At 40.2% G+C, this 22,853-nt stretch overlaps 1 protein-coding gene across 1 annotated transcript; it reads right to left on the bottom strand.

The window, feature by feature from the left end:
* Positions 1-1,425: 1,425 nt before the first annotated feature.
* On the bottom strand, positions 1,426-22,698 carry ahctf1 (AT hook containing transcription factor 1). The gene is made up of 40 exons (XM_085369778.1): positions 22,495-22,698; positions 20,084-20,210; positions 19,082-19,232; positions 18,844-18,946; positions 18,554-18,734; positions 18,174-18,381; positions 17,808-17,924; positions 17,581-17,665; positions 17,273-17,423; positions 17,021-17,153; positions 16,733-16,914; positions 16,513-16,574; positions 16,233-16,361; positions 15,989-16,079; positions 15,703-15,792; positions 15,187-15,327; positions 14,397-14,501; positions 13,932-14,028; positions 13,658-13,781; positions 13,489-13,545; positions 12,545-12,691; positions 12,153-12,343; positions 11,905-12,049; positions 11,623-11,754; positions 11,350-11,497; positions 11,053-11,203; positions 10,829-10,936; positions 10,430-10,574; positions 10,057-10,272; positions 9,151-9,841; positions 8,822-8,998; positions 8,403-8,508; positions 6,639-6,760; positions 6,248-6,537; positions 4,250-5,989; positions 3,691-3,964; positions 3,325-3,495; positions 3,183-3,247; positions 2,808-2,893; positions 1,426-2,066 (listed from the first exon to the last, which is right to left on the bottom strand). Exons 2-40 carry the CDS (start codon positions 20,202-20,204, stop codon positions 1,868-1,870), a joined length of 7,632 nt encoding a protein of 2,543 aa, XP_085225904.1. The 5' UTR covers positions 20,205-20,210; positions 22,495-22,698; the 3' UTR covers positions 1,426-1,867.
* Between the last annotated feature and the right edge of the window lie 155 nt (positions 22,699-22,853).

Genomic DNA, 22,853 nt, shown 5'->3' on the forward strand with positions numbered 1-22,853 from the left:
TTCAGAAAACAGGTGTTTTCTTTTTACAGCATTTTTCTTTTTGCAGTCCGTTTGGCCTCTCAGGGCCACCGTAGTGATAGGTCTAAAAATCAGCATCAAAAGCTAAAAGCACAGTAATGCTACAGTCACACCCAGGAAGACTGTGGTTGGACGCTGGCGCGACCACGTGCAACGAACATATGAACTTCTCGGCTTTGAAATGGTTGATTTGAAAATGGGGGCCAGGTTAGCAGCAGCTTTCGGTCATTTGCTGTGTTCAAAGTGATTTTAGTGCAACCAAACAGAAATCAAAGTAAGCCTGCTATCAGTTTACAAATGCACGGCTGGTAAACAGCCTCACACCTTTAATGGCTTACATTCAGAAATCAGCCAGAACCTCGTAGACCGAAACAGAAATGGAAAAATTCCTCCATAAACAGTGTGGTAGTTGTTCCAGGATAGCAATTTAACTGCAAAATTACAAAGGTACTTGGCAACAATCTTACAACAAAACCAGTATACAACAAATTGAGTCAAATCCTCCGTTTGAAAGACCCCCGTTGCAGACAAGTTGCTCTGATTGGTGCAGACTGACTGATTGCAACATGCATTTATAAATGTGACAGCAGTCATTTGCAAACTTTTGCCAAACTGTCTGAGAACCTGGCTGGCTGCAGTGCACCTTGCAAACAAAAGTGGTTTCCAGTGATTGCGGGTGTTGCATTCCAATCAAGAGACTCAAACAGGAACCACCGATTTTTCCTGGCCATAAGGAGGCTGACATTCAATTCTTACTCCATCACTGAGCTGCAACATATCCCAAAAAAACCACCTTTCTGGTAATACCAAATAGTACCTTTATGTTGGTGAATTGCACTGAATTGAAAGACGCAACACAAATATTCAAGCTTTGCCATATTTATCAAAGAGCAGTCATCAAAAATAAGACATTCTACTACATTCATCAGAAAATAGCCTATGTGTCAGATGTTGATTACGATGAATTTAATCAAACCTATTAACATGTCCCAAATCAAGTTTTACATAAGCAAACCGTTGTGCAAGTTTGTTTTGTGTTTTAGACAATATACAACACCCCATAACATTTTACAGTCCAAACGTGCTAACAGTGCTGTCTTTCACAGAATATCTCTTAAATCAAGTTTAATTTAAGACTAGGGCATAGGCAGTATGATTAGATGACCAAATGCATTCAAGAGACACTTAAAAATTCAGAATCAACATAACTGTTTATTATTTATTTATTAACTTTATTTGGAACATAGCAAAAAAACCAAAATACTATATACAAATTTAGCAGTAGAAATGTATCTCCACTGGGTTGGTTGCTTTTCTTCTTAAATAGAAAAAACAGCAGGCCTTGAACTTTTAAAAGTAAAACAACAACAAATTTTAAAAGAATGTAAATAAAACCTCTTTAAATCAGAGGCAAGTTCGTTTCAGTCTCTGGTTGTATTAATGGGAGCCTTTAAAAATCCACAATGATTGCTTTCCCTTGAGTCATTCTGCGTGGAGAGAATCAGGCCGAGGGCTGCAGCAGAACATCGAGCACAAAATGGCCACAGACGTAAAAGCGAATGAAATCAAGTTAAAGAAGTACATGTAAACTCCAAAAATATAGTCTCTCACACGCTGCTAACCACCAGCGTGCCTAGTCCCAAAAATAGATTTTTCTGCCTGCATTGCTTTTTTGATTTCCTCCCAACAGGGAAGTCAATCTTGAATCTGCAGCGCTGTGAGGCTTTTGAGGAAATGCGACTGTCTCGAGTTCGGGCATACATTTTTATTTGACAGCTCACAGCTGAGGTGGTTGAAATGTCCATGCAGCCGTCTGAGGTTCACTGGTTAAAAACCGCCGCAAACCTTCCTATAGTTTCTTCCTCCGCGTGACAGGTTTTGTAAAAACTGTGTCCAAGACACGTTTACGTCGAAGGTTCCTGCTGGTGGTCGGTTCCTCTCCCTCTTTAACCCTCCTCGGTGCTCGTGGCATCGAATCGACTGGACTGGGCAGAGGCGAGATCAGTTCGACTTCTGCAAAGGGAAGCGGCGTTGCGACAGCTTTGGATCTGGGGGGATGGAAATTTCAGTTAAAATAAAACCTGCCAATGTGATGTATAATCCGTATTAATGCCAAGACTCAGATTACCGAAAAGCACCACTGAAAGACACAGGAAATCATTCCTGCCTGTGGCCATCTCCCTGTGCAACTCATCCACTTAACACACTGTTTACTGCAACAGCTACACCCTTCTTGCACATTTTCTTTGTTAATATGTGACTTTTATGTATATATATGCCTGTATATACTGTGCTATTCTTAGTTAGTGTATTGTCTGTCTTTGTTAATGTTTGTTTATAATGGAGCACTGTAACAAAAAATTATTTCCCCTAGGGATCAATAAAGTATTCTGATTCTGATATAGATGTTAAATAAACAAAATAGAAAAATACACAGATACAACTGACATACATATGAATATAAATTAAATAATTTATAATAATAATAATAAATTTTCCTTCTTGGTGACCTGTGTATGCAAGTATTTTTACTTGTTTTGCTAACTCGGTCATTAACACCACCACAGTACAGACTTGTAACAGGAAACCTCAGCCTCTATTTACTATTTATGAACATTACTTTATATATATGCGGCATTTCCTGCACCTATCTAGATCTATCTCTCTATATCTATATATCTCTCTGTCTCTATCTATGACAGATATCTAGATATATCCATCTATAGTTTACTTTCATTTTATGACGCTGTATTTTTGCCCGTGTTTCGGTGTAGGATGTAGTTTCTTACTTGGCAGTTCGCTTGTTTGTTTTGCTGCTTTTAGTAGCACCTGCGTCTCTCTCGACTTCTACATTATGTTCTGAAGACATTTCATCCTGGAAAAAAGAGAAAAATGGCATCTTCAAAAGAGCTTTCATTTCATTCATCAGTACTTCTGTTACAACCCTTAGTTATCTAGCTTCTGTAGAGCAGTGGTTTAAACTCTTGTGTGCGCTGCGTCCAACATCCTGGTTCAAAGGCTCATAACTGATAGAATAACTATGACGGGGGAGATATATAAAAACAAAATAAACAAATGCAAAGAGAGAGAGAGAAAAAAAAAAGAGATTCGTTATCTTTAGGATAGAAAAAGAAATCAAGTGTGAACAAAGTTGAAGTTCCTACCTGCACTTTGACTCTGCTGCGAGTGACGGGCGCCTCACGTTGTTCAGAGGAATCTGCTCTTCGGGCTGACACAGACACAACAAAGGGTTACAACCATTTACAGAAAAATAAATAAATATGAAGAAACTGATACTCGGCTCACCTCTTGTTCGTCTTCGCGAGGGGGAATAGATGAATGAATTCTCGCCTGGACTGGATTCATCATCCTCAGGTTGTGGGACCAGCCAGTCTTTCCCCGGGGAGTGAACCTGCTCCACTGATGACTTTTTATTCCTCTTGCTTGTTCTCAGCGCCTTCTTAACCATGGCATCATCTGTTTAAGAGGTTACACTTTTAGATCAACACATTTTGAATTCTACATGCACATCATACAAGTTAAACCAGCATGCAGTAGAATAAATTCAGTCTCTTTGTAATCTTCACTAATTTGAACTCGTTGGTACATACAGCTTCACACCGACTGTTCTTTTCTTCTCCCACACAGCCATATTTTAAGTTAAATTCATACCTTCCTGCTTCTCTTCCTCATCTTTAAGTCTCTTGATAAGGGCATCAGCAACAGGAGTCTTAGAGTCCACCTCCAACGGTGAGTTCAAAAGGGGAAGATCTTCCTCTGGGTGGTCCCAAAGTTTGCTTCTAGTGGGGCGACGGGAGTTGGTTCGACTCGCACTTCTGGGCGGTTCGGGCTCGTGTAAATCTCCTGTCTCTGTTGCGTTTTCAGCAGTCGTCTCTCCTTGTGTCTTTTCTGGACTCTTAGAAAGCGACACAGGAACCAGTTTCACCTGGAAATGTTAAATGTAAAAAATGAACGATGGATGGATTGGGATTGCAACATGTAATATGAAAAAATATATATATAAAAAGGCATGCATGATAACTAGAGGTGAAAATCAAAAATGAAAATAAAAGCATTTCATGAAATATGCTTCAAATATTAAGATCATACTTGAGCAGCCTATCTGCAAACATAATCTGTGCAGTTTTGTAGTCCTGGTGTTAAATAAATATAATCTACAAGGTTCAGCATATCAGTTTTACAGATTATAGACAGCTTTCTGAATTCTTACCTGTGGATATACAGTTAGGCTAATCTGGCTTGAGTGTCGAGTTGTCCGGCCAGGGCTAGGAAGCTGCTCTTCTTTGTCTTCTACTTTCTCCAGCACAGTGGACAAAGTCTCTGATGCTTCCGTCTTTGTCCTTCTGGAGCTCCGTCTTACAGGAGAGGCAAACACCTCATCCTGTTCGTGTTCTTCTTTCACGATCTCAAGCGGCGTCGCCACCACTTCAGTGCTACTCGTAATCCTTCGGCTGGACCTCCTCGGAGTCTTTACCTGAGATGCTGCGTGTTTGGATGGGGTTGGAATCTTTGAGCTTGTTCGTCGACTTGGTTTTATTACGTTAACTTCCTCCTCGTGTTTGACTTCATCATCTGTGGCTGTAGACACCTCACTGCCACTTTGAGTCCTTTGACTGGTCCTTGTTGCAGCCACCCTCTGCGAACGTCTGGATGGAGACGATGCCTTGGAGGTTGACGCAACTGAAGTATTGTTATCCATGACCTCAACCTCTTCGTCCTCTTCTTTTGGAAGCTCTGGCTGTGTTTTGCGGGTACTTCTTCGAGGTGTGCTGGCTGGGACTTTGGTTTCTTTAGCCTGTTTACCTTTCCTAGGTGTACGACTCGGTGACGCAGGGACCAGAGTGCTTGTTTTTGTGTCCTCCATTTCCCTGTCGTCCTCTGGCTCATTTGCTTCCTCTGACAGAGGAGAGATAAAAGTTACCATCCTCCCCCTCGTCATCCTCCGTGTTGGAGTGGAAGGAGTCTTCTTCCTCTGAGAGGTAGTAGGCTCTTGTACAGGCTCTTCATCCAGCTCACTGTTTAAGCTCAAAGCCTGCTTTACAGGTTTCTCTTCAACACTTTCATCTGTTCTCGTGCTTCCCTCACCTATCTGCTGCGTTTCCTTCTCCGTTTTAATTTCTTCATCTTTTTCCTCGTCTGCCTCCATTGATGATTTGCGGTCCTGCAGCTCCTCTTCTTCCGTGATAGGCTCCGTTTCTGCACTAGTGCCATTCTCCTCAGGCTCTTCCCACTCCTCAGCAGGATGGTGTTTGTCCTTTGCTTCCACTGCTACATCAGCAGCTTCTACCTGTGCCAGAGATTCCACGGCTGCAAGACATTCTTCCAATGTAGCTGGGACAGAGACTGAAACAGCAGCAGACTCATGGTCTTCAGTCAACATTACCAACTCTGCAGCCTTCTGCTTTTTAGCATCATCTGACTCTTGGTTTGCTTCAGTAGATTCAGTTTCAAAGTCAGCTTGGAGTTGAACAATTTCTGTGCCATCTATATAGTTCCCATCAACCATTTCAATCTCTTCTTGTGAGGCTTCTTCACACTGGGTGATATCCTGGTCCTCTGTGCTCAAAAGAATAACCTCAGGTTTGGCCAGAATTTCATTAGCATCCATAACCTGATACTGAATCGAAGGGTCACACGATTGCAAATTATTCTCCATAGGTAGTATGCCTATCCCTTTATCTCCATCCTCATCCACATCCAACATCAAGGAGAAACTGCCGTGACTTTCATCAGCCACAACAGTTGGACGAAGCTCAGGAAGATCCATCTGAGCTCCATCAACCAGGCCGTGCTGTCCCTCCACGAGCTCCACGGGTACCAAAAGGGTGGTAGAAGGTTTGAGCTCCATGTATGGCAATCCTTGCTCTACCGCTTCATCTGGATCCATCATTCCATCATCTGCCCCAAGTCTCACCATAACCACTTCACCCTCTATGTCCTCATCTACCATCTATAAATAAGCAAACACAGAAAGTGAGTTTTTATGAAAGATTTTAAGTACAAAATTAAAAAACAAACAAGACGTATTCAAACATTTTGTTCTGTCTGACGAAAATGAAAAAAAAATCCTCAAATGAAAAAGTCGCAAATGTGTCTAAATATTTACACATGACTACATTTTTAAAATAATCAAATGAATTTCCACTTGCTCAGATTGTATACCATCTACTACACGACACACAAAACCCTTCAGGCCTACATTTGTTACCTTCATCTCTGCATTTGGGGTGATCAGAGACAACACAGCAGCCTCCTGCTCCGCTTGTGTTTGCAAGAAGTGTGTGTGGCTCTGCTGTACAAAGGATGGACTGGGTTGGAGGGATGGCAGCTTGTCAGTACCCGGGACCTCCTCAATGATCTCCACCTCACTACCAGAATCTTCTTCTTCCTCTTCCTCCTCCTCATCTTCTTGGTCTGACACTTCCTCCTCATCTTCATCCTCCTCGTCTTCAGACCCAGAGCTAGAAAGGTCTTCACTGTCGTTGACGCTCACAACAGCTATGAGATATTAAACAGAAGCAGAGAAGAAATTTGTAAAACAGCACTGTAATATTAATAGCACCACTGTTGATGTGAAATGCGTGTACAGTTTTCCTCACAGTGGGAATCGGTGCCAGTTGGCTCTGAGGAGGTTACAGAAGCAGCAGACTTTTGGGTGGTAAACATCGGGGGAGCTTCAGCATCGGCCTGCGTCTCCTCTTCATCTTTACCTAAAGGCTCACTGAGAGAGAGTGAGAACAACAGCCATTTTTAACTTCTTGAAAACAACAAGACCGAGTTACATAACATCCTACTGTGAAACAAACTCATGCTAGCAGTACACCGACTGGTAAACAGATTGTGATCATTCTTGTTCCTTTAGAACAGTCAAGATTTAATTCTCAAAACCTGGATAAACTACAGCTTTGGTCCTGGCACCAAAACAACAATTCAGTACTTAAGCAAATGAAACAAGTTATGTTCCTAAAAACATTTCCTTCTCCTCTGGTAAAAAACACAGAACTGAATGTTTGAACCAACGACTAAAAATCTAGTATGATCGGTTTTACAGTTAATCTTTATTGTATCGTATCCTTATGGGTTATGTACGGAGGTGTATAAGGGCCACATCAAGAAAAAAATATATCATTGATCATTTTGAGAATAAAGCTGAAATGTGCAAACTGCCACGTTTGCTACATCCTCTACAAAATTGTTTGTTTAGAGCATTTAGTGAAACAAATTGATCAGCCGTCTTGTGATACAACATACATCCTCTTAATTGCACAAGGGTCTAACCGTCGCTAACCTCACAACTGTCCATTACCAACCCACTCTTGCAAGTTTGTGTTTTTCCGACTGCACCATCTTTTCAGCGTCCTTATACTGATCACTAGTGGTGCAACGGATCACGGTTGATCCGTAATTCGAACCGATCCCACTCCACGGTTCGGTACGCACGTGATCCGAAGATTCGAAAAAGAAGAAAAAAAAAAAGTATGTGTATGGTGCGCGTGGTCAGTCTGTCAAGCGATCGTTATGGCCAGCGCTAGCGGTCCAAGTGGAGGAGCAGAGGAGTTTGCGGCACTTAAGCAGCCCTTTGCTGCCCACTCCGACCGGGCTAAAGCTATTACAAAAGCTACTGGGGTGTTTAGCTGCAGACGGGAGACCGTATTCCCTTGTACAAAACAAGGGGTTTAAACTATGATGAACGTGCTTGAGCCATGCTATGATATCCCGTTGCGCGTCCACTTCAGTGACAAGATCGTACCCAGGCATGTATGAGCAGGAAAAGTTTAAAGTTATGGCTGAACTGTCCCAGGCATCTTCTGTTGCGCAACTACAAATGGGTGGACCTCCAGGTCAACGGAAAGCCACATGACCGTGACCACTCATTATATCACAGCGGAGTGGTAGATACAAAGCCCTGCCCTATACTGCACCTTAATTTGATTTTATATAATTCCGTGGAATGAGTCTTGAGTTGAACGTTTTAATAGGCAAAAAATACTTAAATAAGTTAATAAGTAAATGTTAAAATTTTGTCTTTTTCTTTTTTTGCTGATCCGAAAATTGATCCGATCCGTGACTTAAAACCGTAATCCGATCCGAACCGTGAGATTTTTGATCCGTTGCGCCACTACTGATCACCCTGCTGTGTTAATGTGCTAAAAGAGACATCATTTCCTTCCTTGTCACTAAAACCGATTCTGAAGTACGATTTCACTAACTCAGAGCCTATAGCAATTTTAATTCTCAGAATTTTGACTTTATTCTCAACATGATCAATAATATTTCTTTTCTTAATGTGACCCTAAATACTCCTTCGTAGCTATGACTTTAAACGGCTCTCTTGTTTCTCTTGTTTTTTTTTTTATGTTTACCTGTTGAAGGAAGGCTGGTTCTGTGATGTATTGTGGATTGCTGAGCGGGTGAGTGGAGGAGACAGATCACTACCAAACAGATGCCTCTGAACAAACTCTGTCAGATCTGATGGAAGGAAAAACAGCAACTTTATTAAACTTTAAAGAAACAACACAAAAAGACAGTAATCACCATCATTATCATGTAGTTGCCCAAGAAAAAAAATCATTATTCAATATAATAAAAATCTGGAATCTGAAGTAATTTTAATTTGAAACCAACAGATAAAAGTAATTAGTATGTCTTCAACAATTTTTAGAAGACTTTCTTCACACCTTTTACCACCTCGAGTATCGCGAATCCTTATAGTCTAATCTAATGTGGTAAAATCGTTTAACTTTATCAGTTACAATATAGATTAATAAGTTGAAATGTGGACCTGTTGATTGTTCCAGATCTGCCTCTTCACTTGTCGTTTCAGTTAGTCCAGGAGGTTCAGCATGCTCGCTGAACTCTGTGGCCTCTGATTGGACATCCCGGCCCTCGTCTCTAACTGGGAGATCTTGAGATTCAGCGTCAGTGCTAGAGTCTGCGCTGTCAGTTCCCTGGTCACGATCTAGTAGAATACATGTTTTGTCAAGCAATGTTTGAGAGAAGTACTGCCAAACGTATTTTCAAAATCATGATTTTGGATTTCGGTGCAGTGCAACCTGCTCCAAAAATCAGTTCTGAAAAAACAAACTATAAAAACAAATAAGAATAAATTACCTTGAAGATGAATAGATGTCTCATTTTGGTCAACAATGGCAGCATCTTGCTTGGTGCTTGACTCAACGTCCAGATCATCTTCTTTATTAGACTGAATTTCTTCCTCAGTTTTAGCCTCCTGGTCAAGATCAACTTCCATCACATCCTCTGGTGTATTTTCTTCCCTTACGTCATCTTCTTCCTTTTCTGAATCCTCTGACGTCAGAGGAAGGGTTTGCTCAGTTGCTGGTGAGGCCATTACCTCGGCTGTTGCCGCGGGTTCTTTTTCAGCCAAGAATTTAACATTCACCGTCACTACATCATCATCATCATCATCATCTTTCTCTGTACTGACATGTCCATCCTTTTCCTCATTGTTTATTGAAAGAGGAGCATCAAAATACTCTAGAGTGGTGTCTGTTGACCGAACAGATGTTGTGCTGGTGTCAAGGTTAAAACTAAGATGTGTTTGTGTTGCATCCGATTGTTTTTGTTCTGCAGCGCCTTCAAGGGCGGAGGATAACTCGCTCTCGGAGCGTTTCAGCTGTGAGGGAATTCCACCTTCTGAAGGCAAGAACTTTACATGTGGTTGTTCCCCTTCCTCATCTCCATCTTCTTCCTCTTCAGCAGGCTGTAATGACCAGGTCTTACGTGTGGCCTTGGACAGTGCCGAGCTTCTGGTCAGCCGACTAATCTCACTGTCTGCTGCCATCTACAGAAAAAACAGAGATGATTGGAAGACACAGTTTATTTATTAGACCATCATAATGCACAATTAGTTTTTTTTTTCTTGTTTAAGATAATTAAAAAAAAAAAAAAAAGGAGCCAGGTGGTTCCCCTATTAACATGCTCAGCTAAAATTAGCTGCAACCTCACAAATGGAAAAAAGAGGTTCTGTGTGTTCCACGTGTGCCTTTTTTTTCTTACCCCATTAGTCCATCGGATGCCCTTCTCAACTTCTGGGGATTCTGACTCTTCAATAAAGGTGATACGGTTCTCTTTGCTGCGGATAGGAGGTGTAATAGAGCGACCTGGTGAAGCAGAAGGCGTGGCAACGGGTGTGGGCCTCAGGCTGCTGCGCAGGATGGACTGGGGAGTGAAGGCTGAGAAGACTGGGCCAGAAGCAGCCAAGGCCCGGGCTCGCTGACGAGGAAAACACATGAAAAGTGTGAGTAACAAAATACTAAAGATACTCCACAGTATTATCATAAACTATTAAATATCACAAAAAGCATAGAAAATATGAATACTGTAATCCTGGACTACATAACAACAAGCAATTCTAAATTCATCTACTGACCTTGACAACCTGAGGTGTTTGCAGCAAACAGAGTTCAGGTGCTTTGCTAACACTCTTGGGTGAAACCCAGGCACTGGGAGGTCTGGGAGGGCTGAGAAGAGGCCGAGGTGTTTGACAGGAAGGATGAACCACCAAATCGATCAGCCTGGGAGGAGGAACACAAACATGAATTTAGGATACTGTCTTACCAAAATTTTACATTACGTGGAGTACAATAACCAGATATTTTAATATTTATACAACATATTTTAATATTAACATCTTTATAAAATAAGAAATGAAAAAATAAATTAGAAAGTCAACTTTGTGTCAGATGGACAAACACGTCAAGTTAATATCAACGTTTCCCCCTCATGATCGGTAAAATCCGTATTATACGATTCAGTTTCACTGATGTACCTTGACTTTCGTTTGGAGGTCATGGTGATTGGAGTTCCAAGGAATGGTTCAGGAAGGCCAATGGAGGATGGCTTAGAGCTAGAGCTAGGAACCTCAGCTGCCCTGGGGCTGGAAAAAATGACCAGGCAACAATTTGCAATAAGCAAATTAAATAAATCAAAATGCAAATTATTTTTTTTTTAAAAAGTTAATTTCAAGATGCAATTTTAGTATTTTATATTGACCTGTTAGCAGGAGAGCACTGTGGTGTAGCTCCTTTGCCTAACCACACTTCTTCAATCTTGCTCAGGACATTGTTGATAAAACCAGCCCTGGACATTACCTTCTCTTTAGCAGTGTGTTTGGTGATGGTTGACAGTGGCTGTGGCCGGGACACTGGGACAGAGAAAGAAAAAACATTGTGCATTTGCTGAATAACCCTCTTCGGGATTATTATGATACTCTGTAAATGCTTCAACACAGTCCTGTGAAAACAGGTTTCCACTGAGGTGAACTGCTACAAACATGAAGCGTCTCATTACCTTCTCTGTGGATGGTGTTGGGATGTTGGTAGGGCTTAGCTCTCTCCATTGCCAGTTTCCTCTGAACTCTCGGCAAAACTTTGCCATACAGATCCAGGATGGTGTTCCTGGTGTTGGATCGTTCTTTAAGCTTTGGGTCTCGTTCGTTCTATGATTAAAAAACAAAAGCACAAACAAGAGAACATGGTTAGAAAAAGCTTATTTCTATATAAATCTAATAGTCACAGAATTTCTACCATTTCCATTTTATTAGCTTCTATATGTCAAACATACCACTAAGTTCATTCTCAGGGTGTGGTTGAGCTGCAGAGCAGGGATGTAGTTTGCTTGCTGAAGGTAGTGAACCATCAGTAGTTCTCTGTTCTGGAGACCACCTGTCCCCTGGAGAAACTTCTCCAAACATTCCTAAAACACAAACCAATAACCAGGGATTTAAGCAATAATTTAAAAATACAAAGGTGAAACAATTACAATGTAATTAAAAATAAATAAATAAGAAAACAAATCAGAAATCTCACAACCAACTTTTTATCAGTGCTTTCACCATCTCTCTACCTGTTCATTGAGGCCCAGGGGCAGCTTGAGCAGCTCCTTGATGAGGCCCAACTCCTGGCAGCTTTCATACAGGAAACCGAGCAGCTCAGTCATGTTGAGGCGATTAGAGTGCTGCCGGAGGAGGTACCATGCTTCTATGAGACACCTGGCGGGAGGGCAAACAGATTGGTTAATGAAGATCAAGCAGCTGCTGCATACTTGTAAAGAGATTAAAAGAATTAATAAATACTTTAATGCATTAAACGTACCTGTTGTGCAACAGCACAGACAGGCAAAGCTTGGCCTGTGAAGTGTTGGAAACCGCAGGTTTTGTGACATGGAAGTATCGTAGAGCCACTGACTGTTGGCCCTGGCACATCAGCGCTTGCAGAACGCGCTCATGCTGCCACTCAAAGTGAAACTGAGAAGCGGCTGGGTGCAAAAGAAGCTCAAACGAACTCTGATGAGGAAAAAACGAAGGAATTAACATTACACTTACTGAAGGATAAACATAAAAAAAACCTGTCACATCATGAGGTCTGATTATACATGCACATGTCTCTGAGTTAGCAAAGGCCTTTTCACATAGGACGCAGCACGCAAACCCATTCTTTTCTATTGCTTACGATGCATAATAATGGTTTCCAATCAATGCTTTTACCTGATGGTCATGATGGTCCAGGAGCCATAGGCCTTGTACTAGTTTAATGAGTCCAATAGGGATAGCAAAAGCTGTGGGGAAAGACTCCACTGATGCGCCGTCCTTATTGGGGAAGGAGTACATGACATCTAACAAGAGGTAAATCACCTGGAACAACAGGTCAAGGCTCATACAAGCAAAAGGAATCAAGTTAAAATCTCACTATAATGATCACAGCGTGTGTCCGTTCCCCCAATTTCTAGATGTGCTGATGAAATATACCATATAAACTACCTGGGATAGCAGGATTATCAACGTCAATATAGCCACTGGGAACTATTTTTATAAATCGCTCAAATCCTTAGAAACTATATATATTATTTGGAATAAAATTAAAATCAAAATTAACTGCAACATTAGGTCTATGTTATGTGTATGTTGTTGTTTGTAAATACATTTTTAGTGCATTGCCACTTTAGGGTCACTGGAATGTATTGTCTAACTGTAAATAAGTGTTTAAACAGCAGCATAACAGTGCCTATAATTCATTACTTTGTCATATCCTCCTGAGACCCGACCAATTCATTTTGTCCTCTGCAGTGGACAATAAAAATTAAACTGAAAGATACTTTTTTCCTTCAGTTCTCAGGAGGATATACAATGAATGTGTAGCATACAAAGCATAAGAATAAAGATATGAAAATATGAACAGCGTTTTCACCATCTCACTCTATAAAGTGAAAATGTTTGAATACATGAGTGAAATAAACAAATGATGATAGCCTGTTTTGCTAGTTCAAATTAGTGCTTAAGATGGTCATCTGTGTTAATATTTACTGAAGTTGACTGAAGTTAATGGTCTAAAAATAATCACTAACAATCTAACAGTTGTGTATATAGTGTTAAAATGCATACATGCTGAAGATATATGATTCTGTAAACAGACAGTATGAGTTGAAGGATACAATCGCATGTTTTGCAGCCTCATCAATGTTGTCCAGCAGATATATGTCAAGCAAGGCCTGCAAAATCACACAATTGAGAATCTTAAAAATTATAAAAGCATATTAAATAATAAGTATTGTTTGTTTAAAAATAAAATGAATAAAGTAAAATATAGATTTAAATTCTTACATGCAGCGTAGGTGGTGGGTATTGCCCCGTTCCACCTTCATCCCTTTTCCACAGGTTCGTCAAGCGTTCGCCACACTGGCCAACTAAACCGTCGATCATCAGGCAGTCTGCGCACCACTTGCCCCTGAGAAAACAGCAGGTGGTCAGCATAATCAAAGGAAAACAGGAGACAACTCGTAAACCTGGAACGGGCACATCTCATAGACGTTTGCGTTTGTTATAAAGGAGGCCTAGATTTTAATGCATGTACACCCAAACTCCTTTTGTTACTCACTTGGCCAGCCTGGTCAGCTCCTCCCTGCGTATGGTGTAATAGTTGCTGATGACCGAGTGAGTATAGAAAGGCCTGGAAATCTGAAGAGCATCATCATCTAGTAAAGTAAGGAGAAACATTTTTTAAATAAATACAGCAATAATTTTCTAGTCGTTGCAAATAATTTGAAAATAAAGTTCAAATAAACAAACTAATGAAGACATGTGGACTAGTTACTCCAAGAACCTAGTCCTCCTTGTTTGCTTAAATAACCAGGGGTTAGTTATAACGGACATGTTTCTTTGCAGAAATAAACAAAACCAGTCGTTTTTTTAAGTGCTCTCACATTTATTATATTCACTTATTTAGTGACACGTTGTTAATTGGTCTTAAATGTGTTTCTCTTGAAAAATATATGCTTTTCCATTTTTTCATAGGGGTTTCATTTGATACATTTTCAGATTACGTATGACAGCATCACTTTACCTGAACCCTCAGGGAGCAAGCCAGTACGACAGAACCAAAGGACCACCTGAGCATACTTGGAGATGAGACTGGACACCATATTCTTGTTCATTAAACCCACCAGACCTGAAACAAGAACATAAATGAATGTTAGTGACAAAGGAGCTCACGATCCATGACAAATCATAGTTTATTACAAAGTGTAAAGTATGAAAAGAAAGTGTTGTATATGTTGTTGTCATCACTGTTTGGCTCTATTTCACAATCTAATGAAAATCAAAATCCCATCCATCCATTCTCTTCCTTGGATCACAAATGCAGGTCACACTCGGGACAAAATAATCTCCCTACACCAAAACCACAACTGTGTGTCAAAAGGCTTTGATAAATCAATAAAAAGAACTGCAGGCATTTTTTGCAGTCCATTAAATAAGGTTGTTGACCACACTACGGCAGCAGTTATTCTACTTTTAGTTATTCTACTCTAGATATGGACCTGTAGTCATGGACAAAGTCAAAGATTCACTAAAATCTGATCAACACTCCAGGAGGAGTAGTAATTCTTGTGGCTGGATGGAGACTTTTAAGGTACAGTGCTCATTGGACCTTCGGCCAGAAGAGCTAACCAATCAAAATACACAAATGGCTAAACTTCATAAAAGCTTTCTAAACAAAACTAATCAAAGGATATCGCATTACAACTTAAAAGTACCAATAAGTACCAATATGTGTTGACGTGTCAGTTAAAGCAGTTTCAACAACACGACAGCAAAATATAAAAGTTGTACATGCAACTGTGTGGACAGGGCACCTTTTTGTGTGAGCTCCTGAGCTTCACTGAGCAGACAGTGGAAAATGGCACTGAGGTTACTCAGCAGTCTTTGAGTGTGCTGCAGCAGCTGCATGGTCTGAGGGTCTGTGAAGTTAGATGAGCTGTCAAACAGCGGTGAACCTGCAGAGGATCACATAAATGGATCTATTAAAAATACATTTGCAAACACAAGCACAGGAATGTAAATAAATAAATAAATATTCATTCACAAATAATGTAAAATTCTGACAAGGAATAGAGCAAACATGTACCGGTATCTAATGAAAGGTGCTGCACAGATGGGTTATGCAAACATATGAATTCAAATCTATTCAAATGTATTAAAGGGAATGGAGAAGATTTATACACATATAGTTTTAGTTTATCACTAGTACACATTGAAGGTTGAGAAACTTTTGAAATGTAGTTAAACATCCGGTTTGTAAAAGTAACTTTCTAATTTAATAGAACATGTTTAAAAAACAAAAACAAACAAACAAACAAAAAAAAACATACAGATGCCATCCAGTTCCTCCTTGGTCTGAACTACTTTGTTCCAGGCCCAATCCAGGATGTAGCGCAGATTCAATGCAGAGCCTGGTTGTTCTGTTGAAGGAGAAGAGAATTTGGAGGCGTTAACATCAATATAGGTGGTTACAATTTGTACAGAGAAGAGTTTAGCACAGATTTAATAGAACATACAAGTATGCAACAGGTAAATGTATCTTTGTGAATAACTATCATGTATGCCGTGAAACTGGGTGACATGAGCAGTTTAAATAAATCTTATTTTTAGTTGTACCTTCTGCAGTCCACTGCTTAATGCAACCAGTTATCAGTCCCAAGGAACTAGTCTCCACCGCTGTAGACAAGATGGCATCAAGCTGCTCTTCCTGAAGAACAAAGATGAGAATACAAACGAATAAAAAAAAAAAAAAAGAATATTTCACTTGTAAATTTTTAAGAAAATCTTTTTTCAAATAATCTATACAAAAAGAGGAAGTAAAAAAGTGGGGTCCACGTGACGCTCACAAGTCTGCATGTACCTGAGACAGGCTGGATGGCTGGGTGTCAGCCAGACGGGATGAAAGTAGGCCGGACATAAGGCAGTGAGAGTAGCTAGTGGAGATGGTGTCACTGGAACAAGGAGCAGCTTTCTTCAAAAAACCCAGGGTCTGGTTTTAATGACAAAAATGAAATGATTGTGGGTTTAAAATAAGTTTAACTTCAATGTATGCCTATATATTTAAGAGAGAGAGAAAGAAAACAAACAACACCAACAAAAAAAACCCAAAACAATGATGAGGTGAACAACAAGAAACTTGCCTCTTTCTGATACCCAGAGCATGTTAAGTGCACAATTCCAGAGTTGAGCAAACAAGTAGCATCTGAAATGGAAGAAAGGAAGAAGAGAGAGGGAGAAAAGCAAACCAAACTCATTTGTCATATTATAATTCAAAAAGAAGCATTTTAGAGGCTAATACAAGCTTACATTTTTGCATGTTTCCAAGCCAAGGCTGTGGTGCATGTGTTGTGTTAAACCTACCAAAGTTATAAGTGGTGGGGTTAAAGTACTGTTCTGGTGGAGGGCAAGTGAAGGGAAGGCCCCTGCTCAGGCTGCGCTCATGTACCACCACATCTAGGAAGACATGTGGAGATACCATCTGCACCACTGGATCCAGAGACCAAGCAGCAAGGTATGGACACATCTGCAGAGACTCTCCCGTTCTGCCATAAAACAACGAGTACAAAAATGCATTACATTAATATACTAAACTAAAACATGCATAAAATAAAAAAATGAAAACACAACAAATGTTTTGAAATCACTTACCTTAAAGAGTCTGGCATTTGTGCGTGGTACCAGCGGTTGATGTCAAAAACCCCGATGTAGGTAGACAGACTTCCTTGGCCGTAGGCCTTGACTTGCCAGGTAAAGATGGACACACTGGTGTCTGGAGATGCAACTGGAAAGGGAAAGAACAGAGGATAGATGAAAAGTGTGGTGTGAAGTGATTGAAGAAAGTAATAAAGACGATAAAGTTTAGATACGCTGTGTAAAGAAGGGTTCAGTGCTTTTAAATACCTTCATTCATGCTGTCGTCCCTGTCAGGATGAGGTCTGAATTTCTCAATAGTCTGGCAGCTCAGGAGGCGGGTGTTTGTGGCCTGTGCCCGGAGAGGGAAAGCCGTGCCACTTAAATCCTGACTGTAACGTTCCTCACAATACTCGAGACCCTGTGTGAGTGTAAGATAAAAAAAATGTTTTAAAAAAGGATGTAACAGTTATTAATAGTTAGTATGAGGAATACACTGTGCATTTGCTGGGATCTGCCCAGTATAGGATTCACTATTTGAAATCAATATACATTTATTTCTTATATGCAATACAGACCTCATAGAGGATCTTTCCAGAAGTTAAACACTTTCTTTCACTGAAGGCCAACTGAAGCAAGCGCAGGGTGACCACGTCTCCCTCACTGTGTGGGAGTAAAAGGATGCAGAGGAAAATAAGAACTTGAAATAAACACAAACAAACAAATGCACACACACAGTCTGGCTGGAAGCAGTTCTTAAAAATACTTGTTTGTAAACTAAAGCAGAGTTAAAGGCAAAACTTACAGATCCTGCGAAGACTGGATCGCCCAGAGGTAGCAGCAGTTCCTGGGGTCGTTCTCTGGCTCCTGGAAAGTGAAGGCATATACAGGCACCCTGCCACCCTCTAACTGTGAGTGGTATCTGCAATAAACAATGGAAGAAAGGCAAATGCAAATATAAATATATATATATATATATATATATATATATATATATATATATATATATATATATATATATATATATATATATATATATATATATATATATATATATGCTAAACATGCTATTCTTACTGTTTTGACTCTAGTGGGAACTACAACTTGCAAAATAAACACATCTTTTACACAAAGTCTACGGATAGAAGTCGGAAGAAATACTAGCACTCACTCTTTCTTTAAAGTCTTCATGTTCCACAGCTGTAAGTATCCATCTGAAAATCCTACTGCCAGGTGGTTGGTCCTAGAGATGTACTGCAGAGCTGTGGCTCCAACTCCACTGGGTCCATTCAGCTGGAGACAAAGATGTCTGCCCTCTCTTGTGCTGACTTCTCTTAGCTTGGGGATTTCTGCAGGAGATTTAGTCACTACCTGCAGGTCTGCAAACAGAATAAATATAAAGGGAGAGATTCTTTAAGAAAAAAAAGGACAATCTTTAGTTACCAGAATATGTTTGCATACAATGAAAAGGTGAAATGGGAACAGAAAGTACAGACATCCACAAAAGTATGAAAGCATAGTACACGTCACTTCCTCGTTGAAACTTCTCACCTGAAGCATCAAGTTCACTCTGGTTGCAGGAAAGATCATCGAGACAGAGGTCCACAAGGAGTACGTGACCGAGATCCGTTACTACGGCCGCAATTCCAAAGAACCAGCGCAAACCCTGGTGAAGGTGTTGTGTTGACGTGCTTGCTCCGCCATAATTCACTAATGGCTCAATAGCTGTGATCTAGATGCAAGAGAGTTTTAGAAAAGAAAAACAGAAAATGTTCACGTTAACTAAAGTTCTAGAAACTTGAGTCTAAATGTTAAAATAGTAAAAACTATGGTCAACCCACTCTGCCTGGTATGACAACAGCCTTCACCACTCTTGACAGTCCCAAGTCATAAAGACACAGCACGCTGCCTTCTGTTTCCTCCAAGCCAACCAGCAAACCAGACCTGTTAAAATTAACCAGCAGAGGACTTAACATTTGCACTGTCATTATTTTTATTATGTATGCACTTCATAGTGAACTTTCACTGATTACATCCACATCCAAATGAGCCAAATAAATCATGAAATAAAGCCCGAACCGTTTCAGCCAGCTGAAGTCTCTGGCGGCAAGGACATTGGGTGGGTGCTCCCCTCCGCCACTGAAGCAGTATGCAGACAGCCGTTCTCCTGTCACTGCATGGACCACCTCCAAATGGGGTCCACAGGCCAGCCAGGCCAACCCGCTGCGACCTACATACACAGACAAGGACAGAAAAGTTAAAAGCTGCAGGTCATTGTGCAGTTTAAGCTGAAAGCTAGCCTTGTGATGATAAAGCAGGAAATTACTACAAAAAAATAAACATTTTTAAAAAGGCTTTTGGTATGTCTGATTTTGAGGTGATTTTCTTCCTCCCTTTTAATTACCCGATGTTGCAACATCAGTAACTTATTTACACGGTAAAAGAATTATGTGAAGCAAAATAATTAACAAAAAAAATACTAAAAACAACAAAAGAAATGAAAACCTATGTGTGTGTATGAATGGATTTTTATATTTAAGAAACAATCAGCTTTAACATCTGGATCGCTGTCTGCCTTTATTTTATGATGTTGCAAGTTCTTGAAATTCTTATTGTCCTGCAAAGTGAAAGTTGGTTCATGGATGGAAGCCTGGAAAGATGAGTTACCATTTGCGCTTCCATTCATAACTTATCTGCTCTTTTATTTGTTTGCAAGAACATGCTGAAATTCTTTTCAAACCAAAAATCCATCCAATAGTAAAGTGTGTCAAAGTCAAAGGTCAGACAATATACACCACATGTCCTAAACATGCAGATTAAGCAGTGACTTGGACAAAAAGAAAAAAAAATGTTTTTCTTGATGTCAGACTGTCATAAACCAAGTAGCTCATCAGATTTATTTTCATGTATTATTTAGTGATTCTTTTCCCACCGGGTGATATAGTTTCAATAGTTCATTATATAACATGTTTTCATATGACGATGATGGTATTGTATTTCATATCCTTTATTTGCTATTACAAATAAGAGAGAAGAAAAAAAGGCTGTTAAATGCTTAAAATAATAATGAAATATTCTTACCAACGGTAAACCTCCCATGAAGAACAGAATCTAGCGTAATCTCATCTTCCCCCAGAGCGTCTACAGTCACTCCTGAGAAAGGCAGCAAGCTGCTGGTGACTTGTGCAGTCAGGTCATGCATTGTTCACTGCATAAAAATAAAAAGGAAATAAATAAATGTTAAAAAGATTATTTTATTTACATTTCACCCAATCTTTTGGCCAAATATGATAAAACTATTATTAGATTTTTTTGGGGGGCAGCTTACAAAATGGGCAGAGCCAAAAGGAAAATTATAAAACCAATTTTGTTAATTTGGGTTGAATTTACACAAAAAAGATAGACATTTTATTTATCAAAGGGGTCAGAAATAAAATGCACATATTTATGTCAAATAAGGAAACAAACTCAGGCTTGATTTGTATGTATTCATCTCCCACAGGCGCATTCTGAGCCAGTAAAAACCCTGTCAATAGTCAAAAACATCTATTTCCCTCCTTCCATATTACCCTAGCCAAGCTATTCGCTCATTAAGTAAACACAAATTAAAACAAATTAAAAAGTCCTCCTGAACCCTTACTAATCCCTAAAACCACTTTGGGGTTTATGTGCTTGACCAGGTTTCTACACAAAAGAGGTCTTTCTTTCAAAACACTGCCTGCGCCCCCCCAGTTGTCAGGAAATATGCTGTCAGCAAACTTTTGGACAGCTGGGGCTGAGAATGGGCTTGCTTTCCAATCCACAACTCGTGGCATACAGCTGCACATCTGTTAGCACATTCTTCTCACAGTGAGATGAGAAGTAAAGCGCTATTACAATAATAGAGTAGCCAACCTGCTCAAGTGGCCTTTTCCCCCCTGTTCATAATAACTGACACTACCAAAACATGTAAATTCACAGGTCTACATCAACAGCACTGTAAACTAGAGATTTCAAGGTCATTTTATTTTGTGGTTCAAAAGCTGTATACTCCAATTTCCTCTACATAGTGCAGACCACTCCTAAAACTTTACTCGTGTCAGATTTTTTTTAATGTTTAGTTCATGTTATTACCATGACTAACACAAGTACGCTCATGTATATGCCGTCGACTGGCCCCGTCATTGCACTAGTGCTCCACTAAGATAGCATTATCTGCGTTACTATGTTGTGTATACAGTGCTGACAAAAATTCGTCTGTTACGTTTAGTTTGCACAATAGTACCCAATACCGCCCCCTGTGGCCACATAAGGAAACACGTTGGATTCAAGTGAACTCCCGCGCAACAAGCCTGTAGTCCAGCAGCCACATGCCAGGGCATGAGTTTGAACACACAGATATAACATTTACAAAATAATAAATATATATTCTCTGTCGGAGGCAAATGTTTTTAGAACAACAAAACACTATTGAAAAGCACGTATGGGTTCAACAAACAAACATATAGCGATCACGTGTGTCAACATTTGTCAAGTCTGTGTGACACCTATATGCATTTCTAACATTTTCAACTTTCTACGAGACAGAACATGTACATATAGCGATGATGAAAAATGTGAGACAACATAAAAACATTATATAGCTCCATAAACCACAGTAACCACATGTTGTCTGGCTCGTTAGCGTCTACATGGTATCAAAACATTTGTTTACATTGCTAAGTAACGCACAATGGTGATAAAATTAAAAAGATAAATGAAACAATGCAAGTGTTATCTAGTGCTGGACAATAAGTAGTAGCCTTGATACACTTGCATTAGCAGGTTACCGAGTTAGCTTGCAAGGTTATGCAGGATTACAGTTTATTCAATTTCACCCTTAAAGTTAAGAAAGCTAACTCTAAGGTTAGCCATCTGCATAACTAACTATTTGGAAGTTGTTGCCATTTCATGTAGACTATCAGGTCTGTGCTACAACAAGTCAACTACAGCGGTGACTGAAACTAAAACCATCACGTTTTAACCACTAGTCGAAGGTAAAGTAAGGGTGGCTAGCTAAACTAGCCCGAGGTACAGCAATACTTTCGCTAACGCAGCTAACTTTGTGCTAGCAGTGTGCGTCTAACTTGCGGTATGTTTGTTTTTTCCACCCCAGCTAATAACTATAACTGGCATTTATCATTGTTGACATCTTAGCAAAAACACAGCTCTGTCAGCGACGAGTCTTGTTTTACTTCAATCTGAGTATATAGGTGGACTGATGTCCTTTTGGTGGTTTAGCTTCAGTTAAAACGTAACGCCAGACAGCGCAGTTAGCTTGTAGCTTCTGGCAGCACCGCAGCAGAGTTAGTTTCTATTTAACACAAGTGACGCCCGCATTGTGAATCTGTGTGGGGATTTACTCGGCATAAACTCATTTAGTGAGCCGAGCTGGCCCGATTACATCTTTCCAAGCTGACCTGGAAAACGTGAGGCAATGTGCCGCTAGCTTTTGCTACCAACGTTTACACTACCTGTGCGAGAATGTTGATGGCTATATCAGAGCCACAATTGGTTCGTTTTCCTTTATAATTATCTCGATTCCTTTCTTCCTCTGTCATAATCCGTTGCTTTTTAAAGTACCTCTCCTACCGATAGCCCTCTAGGAGATTCACCTGACAAACAAGCACGAAAGGATCCTCTGACTTCAGGCTCCAACAACGCAGAGCGCCATTTCCACAGTCGAAAAGTGCTCTGACGCATTTCTTCCTCGCTGTGGTTCCGACAGAATAGACACACATCGAGGACGCACTGCTGCCCCCCTCAGTCTGGGCATTGCTTCTGTTTGAACAATAGAAACCAAAACCGGAAAGATCATGACTTTGCAATATCA

This window comes from Diplotaxodon limnothrissa, linkage group LG1, assembly GCF_057381915.1.
Source record: "Diplotaxodon limnothrissa isolate DT_005_m linkage group LG1, D_limnothrissa_male_GT1.1, whole genome shotgun sequence".
NCBI lineage: Eukaryota > Metazoa > Chordata > Actinopteri > Cichliformes > Cichlidae > Diplotaxodon > Diplotaxodon limnothrissa.

What these genes read in the sequence shown, in the direction of transcription:
- ahctf1 (XM_085369778.1), bottom strand. Translation starts at nt 20,204, where the DNA reads ATGCATGACCTGACTGCACAAGTCACCAGCAGCTTGCTGCCTTTCTCA. An exon ending in CAGTGCTCTCCTGCTAACAG is followed by an intron (nt 10,937 to 11,052) that starts GTCAATATAAAA and finishes CATTTTTTCCAG; the next exon opens with CCCCAGGGCAGCTGAGGTTC. An exon ending in AAACACCTCAGGTTGTCAAG is followed by an intron (nt 10,273 to 10,429) that starts GTCAGTAGATGA and finishes TTTCCTCGTCAG; the next exon opens with CGAGCCCGGGCCTTGGCTGC.